General features: G+C 40.7%; 1 protein-coding gene across 1 annotated transcript in view; it reads left to right on the top strand.

Annotated features, from left to right (window-relative positions):
* The window catches only part of LOC103512317 (glutamine--fructose-6-phosphate aminotransferase [isomerizing] 1-like), a 64,013-nt gene that overhangs the window by 42,055 nt on the left and 4,448 nt on the right, over positions 1-17,510 (top strand). The window contains exons 2-4 of the mRNA XM_026825811.1: positions 14,988-15,135; positions 16,616-16,631; positions 17,076-17,217. Of these exons, the coding sequence (XP_026681612.1) occupies positions 14,988-15,135; positions 16,616-16,631; positions 17,076-17,217 (306 nt within the window). The remainder of the gene's footprint in view (positions 1-14,987; positions 15,136-16,615; positions 16,632-17,075; positions 17,218-17,510) is intronic.

Raw genomic sequence — 17,510 nt, 5'->3', positions numbered from 1 at the left:
CAAATAGAAGCCACCACGGCCGGCCCGGCCCTGAGCCACAAGACACTGGCGCCGGGTGCAGGCCGACGGGCGAGCCATGTTCGCAATCAGAGTGGCCGTTTGTTCCTGGAGAAAGACGCTCGCTCTGGTGGCGAGTTTGCGAACTGCTGTCAGGAGGATACCTGTGTGAGGGGATAGAAGGGGTTGTTATTAGAATTTATTGTGATTTCTTACTTTTTACCTACTATTAATAAGGATTTTTTTAATTGTGTTAAGCATATTTAAATGCTTGTCACAAATACCGATCCCCGATTATTACACATAGATAAATTTTATGACTTGACTTGGAATCGAACCACCAACCTCCAGATCCAAACTCCAACGCGTTAACAACTGCACCACTGAAGTTGGTTATTTAAAACGATAAGACCTCTTTATTAGCAGTTACGAGTTAAATGAGTTTCCTCATTTACCTAATATGAGCTACTTATTAGTCCTTGGGATCATTTACAACCAATCCTCTATTTTAGAAAAAAAGACAAGTTTGTGTAGGCACGATGTATTAGTCCCTTCCTATCCCAGAACGTCTTTCTTCATCTGCAATGTCTGCATATAGGAGGTACTTACCTATAGAGTTGTGTATGAAAAACTGAACGGGACGCCGGGACACCCCCTGAAATTCGGGACTGTCCCGGCCAATTCGGGACGTTTGGCAAGCCTACCTATTAGACCTTGGTTACACTGCGAAGGTAAAGGGACTTTTCGGTCCTATCCCAGCAGGATAACCAAGATATATTCTATTCTATTACCTACCTTGATCTGATCAAACAGAATCTGATCGACAATGGTGGCGAAGGATTTCCCGAGGCTGGATATTCTGGTTTTGAGTTTCTCCCCACTTGGAGGCTCCCGGAAGGCCTCGCTGCGTAGGGCCTCACATTCTGACCTCATGAGGGGAGAAGAGACTCGGTAGTCAGACAGGAACTGTTCTATGTGACCCAGAAGACTTTGAGATAGAGGCCCGATAAGCTCCCATTTAATCTTCTCGATTTGTCTGTAAATAGGAATGAATTATCATAATTTTCAGGCGCTTTGCACACTAGTGGAAACCGTTAGCCAACGTTCATATCACCTTGAATGCACTAGTTCTCGTCCGATCACTGAATTTAAGCAACGTCGAGCGGGAATAATGGATGGGTGACCGCTTGGGAACACCTCGTAGCTTTGACATTAAAAAAGTAGGTACACAAAAATCCCAAAGTGGCTGAGGTGTAAGGCAACCTTAACCTTGAGGGAAAATGTCATAAGGTTAACACAGAGCAGTGCACACTGGTGAAACCGAGTTTCATGAAAAAATCAGAACATTTTGATTTTAAGGTCTGAAAAGTCTAGTTGCCGATTGAGCCCGAGTTTGGGATGAAGACAATGTTATAATCTCTTTTTCCCTATCGAGGGGTAAAATGAGTATCCTGCATTATTTCCGGCACGACACATTTGTCACAACAAAATGTGTTAAAAGACACATCCCGAATTTCAGATGTCTAAAAATAGCGCAGAGAGCTCATATTCATAAGCCTACACTTAAAGATTATAGGATTAGACCCACCTAAGTGATAGTGTAGTAGATATTTAGAAATAATGTACGTAAAAAGGAAAAGGAATGAAGAATAAACTTGGAGCTCTAATTGAAACACCCTGTTTAAGGTAATCTACTCAGAATACATCCACACAGGAAGCGCAATCTTCCGAAAATATTTACTTCCCCCTCTGGGACAATTCCCTCAGCCAGTGACTAACCGGTGGATCTGTCGATCTGTGGGAGGGAGATTGGATAGACATTAGAGCAAAACTGTATATCGCAAATATCGCAATATTTTGCGAAGCCTTTCTTTATAGGATCATATGGAAATTCTAAGTCAAGTAGATTATAACAAGATGAATAGAATAGCTCATCCCTACTAAAGGGAATTCGGCAATATAGTAAAAGTACAAGTAAAGTAACGTACAAAGTTTTAATGACTTTTTCATGGCAGATAATACCGTCAACATCAAAGACAGACTGCAGTCCCCGAGAGTATAGATTTCATGCATTATACTTAAGTAGCCTTATGCCTGTGATATAATGCCAAAGTCAGCTGAGAACATCAGCCTTACATACAATAGAATGTTGAGGCTACCAAGACTTTGGAAGTACCACACACCGTAGACTGTCTACAGGTAAGTCGAACCAACGACCTCTGGATTACGAGTCCACAGACCTTTTAAGCATTTATTTTAAGAGGGGACTAACATCTTAGGTCTTGCCCCTCCACAGACCTTTAATTATAACACTAGGTCTGTGCTAATGATCATACCAAGACGTTGGAAGTACCACACACCGTAGACTGTCTACAGGTAAGTCGAACCAACGACCTCTGGATTACGAGTCCACAGACCTTTAATTATAACACTAGGTCTGTGCTAATGATCAAAAGAAAGACAGAAAGAAGAAGAAGAAAAAAAGTTACTATGTTATCGCCGTTTTCATTTCGTAGCAAAGAAACAACTGTTTACATTAGACTCGTGTGGTCTGTGTCGTAGCATGCCCATCCCTTGTGTACATCAGATGGGCGATAAGAGACACAATACTTCCCATATAGGTGCTGGGTCAACATGAGAGCCACAGAAATTAAGAATAACCTATTGAAAAATGTATTTGCAATCGAAATTTCGGTGCAATTTTTTGTGAGCTCTGGTGAAACTCAGGTTGGCCAGAGCGGCAGAAATGAGGAGGAGCGTTTCGCTGTTCAGTTGTTTCCTCATGAGTCCTGAGGGAAGAGAGAGGATTGTAGATTAACGTAAAATAATAGTTAAATAGTATCTACCTTAATACCCGCCACTCACGCGCAGACCGTCAGACAGACCGCAGACAGTCGAAACATGTGTAGGAGAAAAACCTTCAGATCCAAGTCTCTCCGACGGTCTACAGACCTAAGTCTGAAGCTTTCTCCGCCACACACGGTCTGAGCGTAATTAGCTGGCATAATTTTTCTGTATAGGTATGCGTATTGCGTGTCTAGGTCCAGAGAAAACTAAGGCCCAAGTGTATAGTCGCAAGGAATTATAAAGGATTCTAGGTGTTGTGATTCTCGAGATTCCTTTTGAGATTTCCTAAAAGGTTTCCTACAGACCCGTCTATGCAGGTTACTAACGCGATGGTAATCCGTCTCCATTGCACAGCGGGTCTTCAAATTTTCTCAAGACATTTTATTAGTGTAGGTATTTGAAGGAGTTTTAACAATAAAGTCCTTCCTCATTTAATATTCCTATGATATAATTACTTACGTGTGAGGGCGGCCACAAACGTGTCCACATGTCGGTGTAGGTCTGCCACACTCTGGTTGGTATCTAGCCACGGTGCAGTCACTTGTGCCAGAACAGAGATAGCCTCACTTAGTACTGTCTCATAAGGGCGGCCACAAACGTGTCCACATGTCGGTGTAGGTCTGCCACACTCTGGTTGGTATCTAGCCACGGTGCAGTCACTTGTGCCAGTACAGAGATAGCCTCACTTAGTACTGTCTCGTCACGAGACTCGTCCGCCAGGATGTCGGCGAGAATTTCTATCCCGTTGCACTGGAATGGGACGAGACGAACTCCATAAGTATTTTCAATCAACAGTTTTTATGGAAACTTGGAAACCTAAGGTTTTTCAAAGTCTAGTCTGCCAGCCTAGCCTAGTTACATGGTTGGTGGGGCGTCTGCCTTGTAAGCGCTAGGTCGCGGGTGTAATTCGATTCCACCCAACCCGAAGAGAGAAGGTAGACAGGATAGAAGAAAGCCAGCCATTCCAAGAACGAACATTATCCTTTCAGGATAAAATCTGCCCGGGGAAGAAGGCTAACCCGCGGCCTAGCGCTTACAAGGCGCTAACAACCAAGCTAACTAGGCTGGCCCATCTTTTTATCATTGTTATTTTTACTCATGGTAATGAAAATATAGATCGAAGTATGTTAACAAGTACCTTTTCAAGTTGTCGAATACACTGCACACTGGAACACAGCAAGGTGATGGTCCGAAGCGCACAAATGGTCACGTGAAGACAAGGCACGTCCAGACAGACGGACAGAATAGTACGCATGCCCCCACCAGGATAACGGGCCACCAGATTTCCAAGATGCGCCGAGTCCAGACCTAACTTGGTTAGACTGGAGAGTGTGGAGAGGACGGTAGCAGGAGTACGATCCTTTTCCAGGCTAGACAGGAGCACCTGGAATACAAGAGATTTTAAATGTTTTATTTTATCCTATCCTGATGTCTTCCTTCTCTCTTCGATTTCGGGACGATAAGACCTTAGCAGTTACAATTCCCTCTGTCAAACCTCTTTTTTTTTAAAAAAAAAAAAAAAGGATTTTATTCCTGGAATCCCTTCCAAAATATTGAGGTTGACAGGTTGACACATAAAAAAAAAGCTTTTAACTTTAACGTAACTGTATAACTGCTAAGGTTTTATCCTCCATGCGACAACATGCTACCCGCCGCGTGCCGCGTCATATTACCCTCACCTAACCTGAGTGGGGCTGGGGAAAACTAGCAGTACTCGGTTGCCCAGATGGCCACTCATCCAGATACCAACCACGCGCAACTTTGCTTGATTCCAGTGATCCTAATACATCAGTCTTCGATTTAGATGTCACATTTCGGTAGGTATTTAGAATTTAGATGTTACATTTAAGTCCAGTGTTTAGGTGCAGCACTTGGTTTCAACCCGTATCTCTTTTGTAGCGCTGTAGTGTTAAGTAATGTAGGTACCTACTTCCTGTGTTTAACATTACGTCTCTAATCACCACAGTAAGTAGCCTAAGTACCTATACACTTACGAGTAGGTATAGTACCTACCTATACGTATTGTCTTTTTTTTTATCAAGAAACAAGGAGAAGTCTTTATCCTAGCTGGGGCATGAACACGTGCCCTTCTGAACCAGGTGATTTCCCCTGACGGATATACGCTCCTGATTTTCAAAGTACAAGTAGGTGTTACCTATGTACCTAGGTACCTAGTGTTATGTATCTAAATTTTAATAGAATAGGATATGGCTCATTTATACTGCTAGAATGAGACTGAAAAGTCCCTTAACCCCACCCGCAGTCTATGATTTGATATGGGGTAATATGATATTCAAATGACCTATATAGGTACAACCTATAACTAACTTGGGAAATTGTATTTGCATATCAGTTGTATATAAGACTAAGTACCTACTTAAACATATGTATTGCATATCAGTTGCATATGATAGTAAATAAATTTCATATCAATTTTGCATATAAAACTACACGTGCCCTTCTGAACCAGGTGATTTCCCCTGACGGATATACGCTCCTGATTTTCAAAGTACAAGTAGGTGTTACCTATGTACCTACCTAGTGTTACGTACCTAAATTTTAATAGAATAGGATATGGCTCATTTATACTGCTAGAATGAGACTGAAAAGTCCCTTAACCTCACCCGCAGTCTATAATTTGATATGGGGTAATATGATATTCAAATGACCTATATAGGTACAACCTATAACTAACTTGGGAAATTGTATTTGCATATCAATTGTATATAAGACTAAGTACTTAAACATATGTATTGCATATACGTGCATATCAGTTGCATATGATAGTAAATAAATTTCATATCATTTTTGCATATAAAACCAAGTAAATCGTATATGAAACTAAGTAGATTGCATATGAAATTTCGTATACCTCATGCACGGCAATTTTTCCACTTTGTGCAATAACTATCGGTACCTAGGTATATCGCTTTACATAAAATAAACACGAATAAAATCATTACATATTGCGTACGAAAGAATCTCCAATAAAAATCTACATTCTATTCTTCCTACCAATATGGCATTACGACATAAATCAATTACATCGATCGTGAGATATACCGCCAATATAATTCTGTATTGGGGTTTGGAATCAGTAGCGATCTAACAAAACGCTTTGTAATTTTGTCCGAGGGTTTCTTTTACCCTTGTAGTTTAAACCCAAGTATAAAATACCCATGTTTACAAAGAAGGTGTCTAGTACCATTCTTTTGTCCGTTTATCAATTCTTTAACGCCGACCCCATATAAGTGGGAAAAGGTGAAGAATCAATTCCTTCTTTTCTTATCAAATTATCATATCAGCTGTGGATTTTTTATTTATTTAAAAATCCTTTTTTTTCTTATAAATTTAACATCACAGCGGGGGTTTTTTTTTTTTTTTTTTTTTCCCCCCCCCCCCCTCTTACTTCTTCTTTTGTATCTGATTTCAATTTATTTGTCCTGTTTATGTCAGTCTAATAGGATCTATGTATTTATTAATTATAATTACATAGATACTTACTAATACTAAACTTACTAAAGGATTCATTGGTCAATGGTTTTTTGTGGAATCAAACTTAGGTAGTTTAGGTTCTCCTCATCCTAGCCTTAAAATTCCGAAATATACCATCACTCCGCCACTGTTCGTCTTGGATTAATTATTTTGTAGCCCCAATATTGCCGGTTCTGATGTGTGGTCTGCACGAACCTGTGGTTTCCAATCGATTCTCGATTCAGTCATCAATTCATCAATCATTATGCATTAGTTGTAGCGAACTATTATGGCCATCAGAAAACCCCCCTTATTGTTATGAACAAATACAATCATTGTATTGCTTCCGAAGCAGAGGTATTGCAATATTTATTATCACGGAGGCGCTAGGTTCGAATCACGTATAATATCTCTAGTAGCGCGGTCAAACTTTCTTGACTTGGCGGGGCGGAGCGCTACCGCGATAAGGAATCCCAGTTGGAAATTTTATAACCAAACCTACTTATTCCCAGCCGAGGGCGAGGTATGGAATTTCAGCCTATTCGAGCCCTTTAGTCCTATTCGAGCAGTAGGTATAAGGACTTTGATTGTATTCTATATCCATAAACTGTAAAAAATAGCCCTATTAGTAGGCTTGCCAAATATCCAAAATGTCGATTCGGGACGCGAATCCGCGAACATAATTGCCAAATCCGCGAACATAATCGCAAAATCCGCGAACAAAATCGCCAAATCCGCGAACATAATCGCCAAATCCGCGAACAAAATCGCCAAATCCGCGAACAAAATCGCCAAATCCGCGAACAAAATCGCCAAATCCGCGAACAAAATCGCCAAATCCGCGAACAAAATCGCCAAATCCGCGAACAAAATCGCCAAATCCGCGAACAAAATCGCCAAATCCGCGAACAAAATCGCCAAATCCGCGAACAAAATCGCCAAATCCGCGAACAAAATCGCCAAATCCGCGAACAAAATCGCCAAATCCGCGAACAAAATCGCCAAATCCGCGAACAAAATCGCGAAATCCGCGAACATAATCGCCAAATCCGCGAACAAAATCGCCAAATCCGCGAACAAAATCGCCAAATCCGCGAACAAAATCGCCAAATCCGCGAACAAAATCGCCAAATCCGCGAACAAAATCGCCAAATCCGCGAACAAAATCGCCAAATCCGCGAACAAAATCGCCAAATCCGCGAACAAAATCGCCAAATCCGCGAACAAAATCGCCAAATCCGCGAACAAAATCGCCAAATCCGCGAACAAAATCGCCAAATCCGCGAACAAAATCGCCAAATCCGCGAACAAAATCGCCAAATCCGCGAACAAAATCGCCAAATCCGCGAACAAAATCGCCAAATCCGCGAACAAAATCGCCAAATCCGCGAACAAAATCGCCAAATCCGCGAACAAAATCGCGAAATCCGCGAACATAATCGCCAAATCCGCGAACAAAATCGCCAAATCCGCGAACAAAATCGCCAAATCCGCGAACAAAATCGCCAAATCCGCGAACAAAATCGCCAAATCCGCGAACAAAATCGCCAAATCCGCGAACAAAATCGCCAAATCCGCGAACAAAATCGCCAAATCCGCGAACAAAATCGCCAAATCCGCGAACAAAATCGCCAAATCCGCGAACAAAATCGCCAAATCCGCGAACAAAATCGCCAAATCCGCGAACAAAATCGCCAAATCCGCGAACAAAATCGCCAAATCCGCGAACAAAATCGCCAAATCCGCGAACAAAATCGCCAAATCCGCGAACAAAATCGCCAAATCCGCGAACAAAATCGCCAAATCCGCGAACAAAATCGCGAAATCCGCGAACATAATCGCCAAATCCGCGAACAAAATCGCCAAATCCGCGAACAAAATCGCCAAATCCGCGAACAAAATCGCCAAATCCGCGAACAAAATCGCCAAATCCGCGAACAAAGACCTTGGTTACACTGCGAAGGTAAAGGGACTTTTCGGTCCTATCCCAGCAGGGTAAACAAGATATTATATTCTATTCTATTACCTACCTTGATCTGGTCAAACAGAATCTGATCGACAATGGTGGCGAAGGATTTCCCGAGGCTGGATATTCTGGTTTTGAGTTTCTCCCCACTTGGAGGCTCCCGGAAGGCCTCGCTGCGTAGGGCCTCACATTCTGACCTCATGAGGGGAGAAGAGACTCGGTAGTCAGACAGGAACTGTTCTATGTGACCCAGAAGACTTTGAGATAGAGGCCCGATAAGCTCCCATTTGATCTTCTCGATTTGTCTGTAAATAGAAAATAGTCATTATAAGTTTTACAATCAAAACAGCCTCAGCCAGCCTAGTTAGCTTGGTTGGTAGCGCGTCTACCTTGTAAGCGCTAGGCCTCGGGTTCGATTCTCGCCCGGGGCGGATTTTATCCTGAATGGATAATGTTCGCCTAAATTACCTACCCGATACGTATTTTACCCCATATAGGGATATAGGGGTAAAATACTTCCTTTCCGGCATATAAATCATACAATATACATTACGGATACGTGTATGTATCTAGGTAGGCATCGTTTTAGAACGACACATTTGTCCCCACAGAATGTGTTAAAAGACACATCCCGAATTTCAGAAGATGTCTAAAAATAAAGCAGAGACCTCATATTCACATGAGCCTATACTGAGAGATTAGAGGATTAGACCCACCTAAGTATACCTACGGAAAGGATATAGGTATACTCCTCGCATAATATGTATGTCTACTGAACTACAGGATAGTGTAGGAAATAATGTACATAGGTAAACGGGAATAATGCACGGGAACGGGAATATCTTCACAATAACCTCACCCACCCTGAGTAATGCCCGGACGCCCGGAAAAGCCCACCAGATAGACACCCATCCAGATTTCAAAGAGGACGCCAAACTTCAGTTGCTAAACTTCAGTGATCTCTGGAAATCTGCTGAAGTGCTGGCTTCTTACGACGAAAAAAAAAAAAAAAAACTTGGAACTCAAATGGAAACACCCTGTCTAAGGTAATCTACTCAGAATACATCCACACAGGAAGCGCAATCTTCCGAAAATATTTACTTCCTTTCATGTGATAGTGTTTGGGTGAAATCATAGCACCGTGAAACACATCTGGTTTGAACCCTAGAACCCCAGACAGTGAGTCTCGGAGTCGCGTGCTCAGCTATTACAGTAGGTACCTATTCTTTTTCTTACTACTATTCTTGTATAGGTACTACTCTATTCATGACACATATGGTGATATAAGATACCTATTCTTTCATTTCTACTACTATTTTTGTATACTACGATTCCATTTATGACACATGGTGATTTTAAGGTACCTAAATACCTATTTACTAGTTTTGCTTCCCTACTTTGGTATATGGGAGAGGGTGCATTGTGTGATCACTTTTGGGGGAGATGATATTTTATTTTTCAAATTGTGAAGTTCAGTAAAACTGTCACATCCACCGATTTCAATTAATTTTGATTTTGGAAACTTTTCGTGATGTTGGAAGGAAAAACTGCGACATGTTATATCTGGGATAGCATGAGTCATGTATGCTGCTATTATCCAGAATATTGGATTGACTTGCAGATGAATCAGCCATTGAGTTTTCCCACTTCTTGATAAAACAATTTGAGTCTTGATCACATATCTGAGAGTACGTGTGATATCTTTGTAAGTTATTCCTTGGTTCAAATATCTCCGTGGCACTATAGTTATGGTTATCAACTGAATGATTCAACGGGCTTATAGTTTCATTGAAAGCCGTCGATTCCTTGGTTCAAATATCTCCGTGGCACTATAGTTATGGTTATCAACTGTATGATTCAACGGGCCTATAGTTTCATTGAAAGCCGTCGAAGTAATGTTCAAGGATACAGAATTTCGATTTTCACCCATTTGTTGTAAATTCGTACTCACGCATTTCTGAACTTTGTCATATATAACTTTACTGTCTAAATTTTTCTCGAGATTTTCGTAAATGCTTTCGTCTTTCAAGAATTCAAATTGTTTATTTTTAAAGCCAAGGCAAGCAACATTGCCAGGACCTGGCGTAGACATGGCACCAGCCAGTGGTGTTTGGAAACGTTGTGCTGTATCGGATATCTATGGAATATATCGATTCCTTTTTATTTTATTTTTTTCTGAAGAGACTTAATAGAAGGAACTGTAACTGCTAAGGTCTTATCGTCCCGAAATCTAACAGAGAAGGAAGACAGGATAGGAGAAAGCCAGCCGTTCCGTGAACGAACAATATCCGTTCAGGACAAAATACGCCCCGGGCGGAAATCGAATCCGCGGCCTAGCGCTTACAAGGCAGACGCACTGGCAACCAAGCTAACTAAGCTGGCAATGATTCGGTCTATTAGGTACATAGAATAGAATTTCTACCCTGCTTATAATACCAGAATGAGACTGAAAAGTCCCTTTACTCCCGCAGTCTAAACAAAGTCTTATAAAAGCACAGCTAAGGTGTTAAAAGAAAGGTTTTCCTTCGCCCATACCTGACAAACTAGTCTCTTTGCTGTGTCCTTGATCTCTTTTGAAGCTCGCCAAAAGTCAGCCATTCTTTTCTGCTGATTGCACAAGGGCCAGCATGATCAATGTCTTGAGCGTAGCATGAAGATTATAGAATCGGATAGGTTGGTACCTGTGTTTTACCTATATTTGTGATTTATAGGTAAAACCCATGTACATTTTTTTTTAGCTTGCGGTATTAGGTTCTGAGCTACTGAGCTCTGTTAATACAGCTGTACTTATAGGTAGGTACCTACTCTATCAAAAACAGATAATCCTTGTAGATCTACGCTGTTATTTCTGGCGTTATAGTGAAAGTCGTAACAGTAAGGCACAATATTAAAATAGAGGGTACATATTGTATCATAGGATTGTTCTAGTATCCAGTACCTAATTCATATCTAGTCTCTAGTTCCAGATACTTCTATGGATCTATGGTGTGGGTTTTTGTCTGAAAGTGCATGACAAAGATTAAGTTTAGTTCAAGGGTGTGCTGAAAGTCCTGGCTTCCATGAGGTGAGAAACCCCATACACGTCGGTCAACAGAATGCTCTATGGACTTTTCTGAAATCATTCAAAGAATATCTACTTACCTTCAGTTTCCAGTTATTATAAAAAGTCATGGGCACTCTCAAGAATATGTGTACGCGGATTTGGCGATTTTGTTCGCGGATTTTGCGATTATGTTCGCGGATTTGGCAATTATGTTCGCGGATTCGCGTCCCAAATCGACATTGTGGATATTTGGCAAGCCTACTACGAAGTGTACCTAAGGGTGGATTTCACCAATATTTTTTATGTTTATAAAATTCAGGTTAAAAAATGCTCAAAACATTGAGCAAAAAGGTCTAAGGAGAAACCCATTTATTTAGTTGTTCTCATGAAGTATGGGTGCAATAATTTTCATTTTTGGTCCATTTTGGGTCTCAAGCTGCCAAAAAGGGCATAGTCAAAACTGAGCGCAAGGACTCTCAGAAGAAACCATGTTCATATTATAACTCTTACATTAAGTTTCCAGTTATTATAAAAAGTCATAGGCACTCTCAAGAATATGTGTACCTAAGATTATAATAGGTGTTGCATATTTGCAGCCATGTATAGGTATAATATGCAAAGCTTATTTCTCATGCTCCAATTATCACACCGTGAAACCAGTTCAATGTCGAATCGGTTGAGTTGTTTTTGTGCTACTGTTTTTTGGTGTATTGTGGTGTATATGAAAGTGGGTAGTGGGTGCTATGTTATCTATTCTTTTTGACACACCCTGGGTCTGCTTTGTTTGTCTAAGACGCCTTTGTGTTGCATTGCCTCAGGACTTCAGGAGGCGAAAGTTGTCCCTTTGTATTCTGCGGGTACTAGCTGTGTACACGTACATTTTAAGTTGAGTCTCTATGATTTTTTTTTTTAACGGTTTTAATGTCACTGTACAACTGCCAAGGTTTTTAGTTACGGGGTTTTTACCATCCATTTCGCGACAAGCTACTCGCCTCCTCAAATTAACCTCACCCAGCTTGAATGAGACCGGGAAAAGCTAGAAGTACGCGACTGTCCAGATCGTCACCCATCCGGATGGTCACCCACCCAGAAATCCCTTGACAACTGGTGCATTGAACGTGCTACTGCCGCTGGCTACTGATGATGTTTAAGTTTTCCTTCACTCTCATTGGTCACGTGACCAATATAACGAAAGCAATAAGTAACAAAATAACAACCCCTGGCCAATTACCTGTAACTTTGGAACGCCCAAAGTTATATCGTGTCAAGAAGAAAATCCATATTCCTAACTGAGAAAAAAACTAGGGTGCCGGCAGCCTAATTTGGTGACTGGGTTCCGGCACTCTAATATTGAACTCTATATCAGGAAGCTCGACACTATAATATAGCATTCCAACAGCCTAAATCAGGGGAAGTATAACCCAATAATTAGAGATTTCTTCCACCCTAAACTCTCTGGCACCCTGTCACATCATTTTTTTCTTAGTGCTTCTTGTCAATAATGTCTCTTTGGTGAAATGTTTTCCCTCTGGTCAATAATTTATCTCGTTGAAGTGTTTTTTTCCTTCCTCGTCAAAAGAACGAGGGATTGTTTACGCCATTAGACAAGGCCATCCACTTTTCTGATTCAACCCGCCGGGTAACTGTTTCTGGATTGCTGTAAGTCTTGTCTGCCTGGGTGACGCCCTGATGCGGAAGATGTCTTAAGCATCGTGCACACTAAGATCTCTTAAGCAATGTCCACACTAAGATGCTCTTAAAGGCATAAGCCAGTGTCTACACCAAGAGTGTTCTTAAGCAATGTTCCACACGAAATGATTCTAGACACAATTTCCGACCACTAGAGTTGTCATCTAGCTTTAGCATTAAGCAGTCGCCTTATACACCAAGATGTCTTTAAGCAATGTTCAACACTAAATTGTCTTGCAATGTCTCCACACTAATGATCTCTTAAGCATAAGCAGTGTCGTACACCAAGATGTCTTAGGCAATGTTCACATAAAGATCTTTAAAGCATAAGCAGAAGTTTTACACCAAGATTCTTAAGCAGTGTCCACACTAAGATGTCTTAAGCAATGTCCATGTCCACACTAAGATGTCTTGAGCAATGTCACACTAAGATGTCTTGAGCAGTGTCCACACTAAGAGCTCTTAAGCAGTGTCCACACTAAGATGTCTTAAGCAGTGTCCACACTAAGAGCTCTTAAGCAGTGTCCACACTAAGATGTCTTAAGCAGTGTCCACACTAAGATGTCTTAAGCAATGTCCATGTCCACACTAAGATGTCTTGAGCAATGTCACACTAAGATGTCTTGAGCAGTGTCCACACTAAGAGCTCTTAAGCAGTGTCCACACTAAGATGTCTTAAGCAGTGTCCACACTAAGATGTCTTGAGCAATGTCCACACTAAGATGTCTTAAGCAATGTCTATACTAAGAGCTCTTGAGCAACGTCCACACTTTCGTCAGACGATGTCGATCGACATCGACTCGACATTGGAAACCCATAAAGGTGTTGGACACAGTCCACACATACGGATCAAAGGATTTTGGCGAAAAAAAAAGAAGATTATTGTGTGTTTTTATTATCATTTTTCAAGATGGGTGTTTCATCACCGTTTTTATTTCGTGGGTTCGATTCCCGCCCGCGGCGGATTTTATTCGTTCTCGGAACGGCTGTCTTTCTCCTATCCTGTCTTCCTTCTCTCATCGATTTCGGGACGATAAGACCTTGCAGTTACAGTTCTCTTTGTCAAACCTCTTGAAAAGAAAATGTATCACCTATCACACATTTGTAAATTTAACATTGAAAGTGTGGCCTTGCCTGATGTATGTACTTCTGGGTAAGCAATGGTCTTACAGTGATCCCGTGGGCTATATCGCATTTTCCCTGTTCCCTTGTTGGGAGTGCCTGTAAGTAAAAGATAAGTAAAACACATTAATAATTTATTATTATACTTAGGTATTGTGTTACTGTTGGGTACTGAGATCTTGTACAACCAGAGGCTATTAATAATGTCAAGTAGTTAAAAAAATTTACCCACAGTAAAAATAATGTCGTAGATAAATTTAGGATTCACAACTACAAGTTACAAGAGTCTGTAGGGTATCTCATTTAGACAGAATGACAGATAGATAGTGGGTACACCTATGTTGAAAGAAAAAAAAAAAATCGATGCCTTGGGGCCTAGAGGAAAAATATTTTCCTCAAAACGTGTCATATCAAAACGTGCTGCCCCAAGGGGAAATCTCTTTTGTATGGAACGTAAAGGTATGTCCACACATAGGCCATCGATGTCGACTGGACCGTCCACAGTCCACACTGCCTCGACAACATAGATTTACCTCGTCACCGTCGCGACGATCGAAGGCCGGTCGACTATGTTTGGACACACCTTTAAAGTACCTACCTAACGTAATGGTACCTACCTATTTAACAACAATATCACAAGTAAATATAAAAGAAGAAAAAAAATGTACAGAAAGTAATTTTATTATTGATTTGATAAGCTGTGTTTTTGTATTTTTAGCAACTTTCAGTAGAAAACCCTTTGGTCTTCTTTGTTTGTTTCTTTATTATTATTTTTTTTTTCTTTCAAACAAAATATTGAAGCTTGTTTCTTCTTCTAACTAAACATTCCGCCTGTTCTCTCTGTTCCAGGAATCTTCGCCTACTTGAATTACCTCACGCCCAAGACTCGTCTGGAAATTATCGAGCTTCTCATCAAAGGATTGAAGCGTTTGGAATACCGAGGCTATGACTCCTCAGGTAATAATGAACTCGAAGGTGACCACTTGGCGAGGTTACTGTACCCTTTTTTGTGACATTGTTGGTGGATTTTACCAATGACTTAATGAGAGATTTCATTAATGGGAGAGTTTTTAATCATCCAAAAAAGAGTTTTTAATAATTCAAAAAGGAGTTTTTAGTGATCCCAAAAGGAAGAGTTTTTAAAAACTCCCGTTTGGATCATTAAAAACTCCTTTTTGGATGATTGAAAATTTTCCCATTAGTGAAATCTCTCATTAAGTCATTGGTGAAATCCACCATGTACCTTAGACCGTTTTTGCATTACTTCAAGGCACATTCTTTTACATCCACGATTCCACGCCTATGCAAGAACGGAAAAGTTCGGTTAGAAAGTTTCGGCCCTGGTCGGGATTCGAACCCAGCTCCTCCGGGTTGAGAGTCAGTGCTCTTGACCACTCGGCGAGGTTACTGTACCCCTAAAAGAGTTACACGAAGACTGTACCTACCCGTGAGCGCAGTTGTGACTTTCGTGGTTTTTTTTTCTTTTCTTTTTTTATGGCAGAAATGACTGATGACGTATATGAGTACCTAATGATTCATTTCCAATTGAAGTGCTTCGTATTTCGTACAACACGTATCGTGTTACAACTGTTTACACTTAATTCTAGAGCCAGGCTGGAAATGACATCGATTTCCTAATGACGACAGTTTTGTCATGAATTCATTATTTTGTCATCACATACGAAGGACTACGAAGTAGGCTTGCCAAACGTCCCGAATTGGCCGGGACAGTCCCGAATTTCAGGGGGTGTCCCGGCGTCCCGTTCAGTTAGATGACGTATATGAGTACCTAATGATTCATTTCCAATTGAAGTGCTTCGTATTTCGTACAACACGTATCGTGTTACAACTGTTTACACGTAATTCTAGAGCCAGGCTGGAAATGACATCGATTTCCTAATGACGACAGTTTGTCATTATTTCATCATCACCTCATCCGTTGCTCTTGAAAATATCACACCTAACCCCATTTACCTACAAAAAAGTCCCATCTCACTTCGTTCAATCAAATAAGGGATAGGTGCGATTAAGTGCATTGGTTGCTCAACAGCATTCAGTGTAAGGTCCTGTAGAAATATGTAGATACCTACACGTATTGATTCGGTATCTAACGTTCAGTCGATCGTTCTTTTTCAGTACATTCACCTATCTATCTATTCACCTATCTACGGTGCCAAAGTAATATGCGCTGAAATAAAACAATCACTTGGAATTCAGAGATACATTGTAGCTATTTATTGATAATGTGGTGTGATGGGTGTGGTGTGTGTGGGGGGAGTGTATTTGTGTGTGTGTGGTGGTCCCGTACAAAGGACGGGTCAACCACTAGTTTATTATAAGAATTAAGTAAGCACACCGATGGAGGTCCCTCTGCGCCGTTTTTATTTCGTAGCAAACCGAATTGCCCATCCCCTAGCTAGTATGGGCGAATGTGAATAGGCGTTTCTGATTTAAATTGTCCTGATTTTCACCACCAGACATATTGCCATAATGGTGAGAATATGAGGAATCCAAGAAACACGTTAGATTTTGTGTGTAGGGTATCATATCTGCTACCCAGGGATTTTCACCAATGTTTCTTTTAATAAATAATCGTTATTTTGTCTTAATATTGAATGCATAGCTTCCTATTTTCACATTGTTGCGATTTTCACCAATGTTTCTTTTAATAAATAATCGTTATTTTGTCTTAATATTGAATGCATAGCTTCCTATTTTCACATTGTTGCTAGCTCTGCCTATCAAATGTGATACCCAGGTACCCAGAGGACATTATGTGTCTATCATATATGATACCCACGGTACGCAATGGGTTAATCCTATGTATATTTGTATTTACCTCAATAAAGAGTGATTATTTTTTGCTTAATTATATGCTTAATGCTAAAAAAATGCTTAATTATATTATGCTTAACCCTTACATTCTTTTTCCTTCAGGAAGGAGCGTTCGCCTTGTGCTTCAAGAGTAAACTGTTCCCAGGCGAATGTGTGGCCACTAGACGCGGTAGTCCCCTCCTGGTGGGAATCAAAACCAAGACCAGACTCGCCACTGATCACATTCCTATCCTCTATGGCAAGGGTAAGTGTCCCCTCGTGTTTCCTAACCATCCCCCACTGCTTTGAGTTTTTTTTTCATTATTGCTGACTTTTGTTAGATTTTTTTCTTTGAATTTTAGTTTGTCACTGATTTTGGTTGTCGTTTGTGTCAGCTACCACCTATTTTGTATTTTTTAATTTATTATTTGAAAGCTTAGTGTTACTATAAGTAATTAAGTATAAGCTATACAATGTTCAATTATTAGCAGGTTTTGTACTTAGGTGTGTAGCTTTTTATATGAGCACAATACCTACTTCTTTAGAAATGTCGGATCC

Source organism: Diaphorina citri, unplaced genomic scaffold (genome assembly GCF_000475195.1).
Source record: "Diaphorina citri unplaced genomic scaffold, Diaci psyllid genome assembly version 1.1 scaffold821, whole genome shotgun sequence".
Classification (NCBI taxonomy): Eukaryota; Metazoa; Arthropoda; class Insecta; order Hemiptera; family Psyllidae; genus Diaphorina; species Diaphorina citri.
The sequence above is the reverse complement of the archived record's forward strand: the minus strand, read 5'-3'. Positions and strand labels throughout refer to the sequence as shown.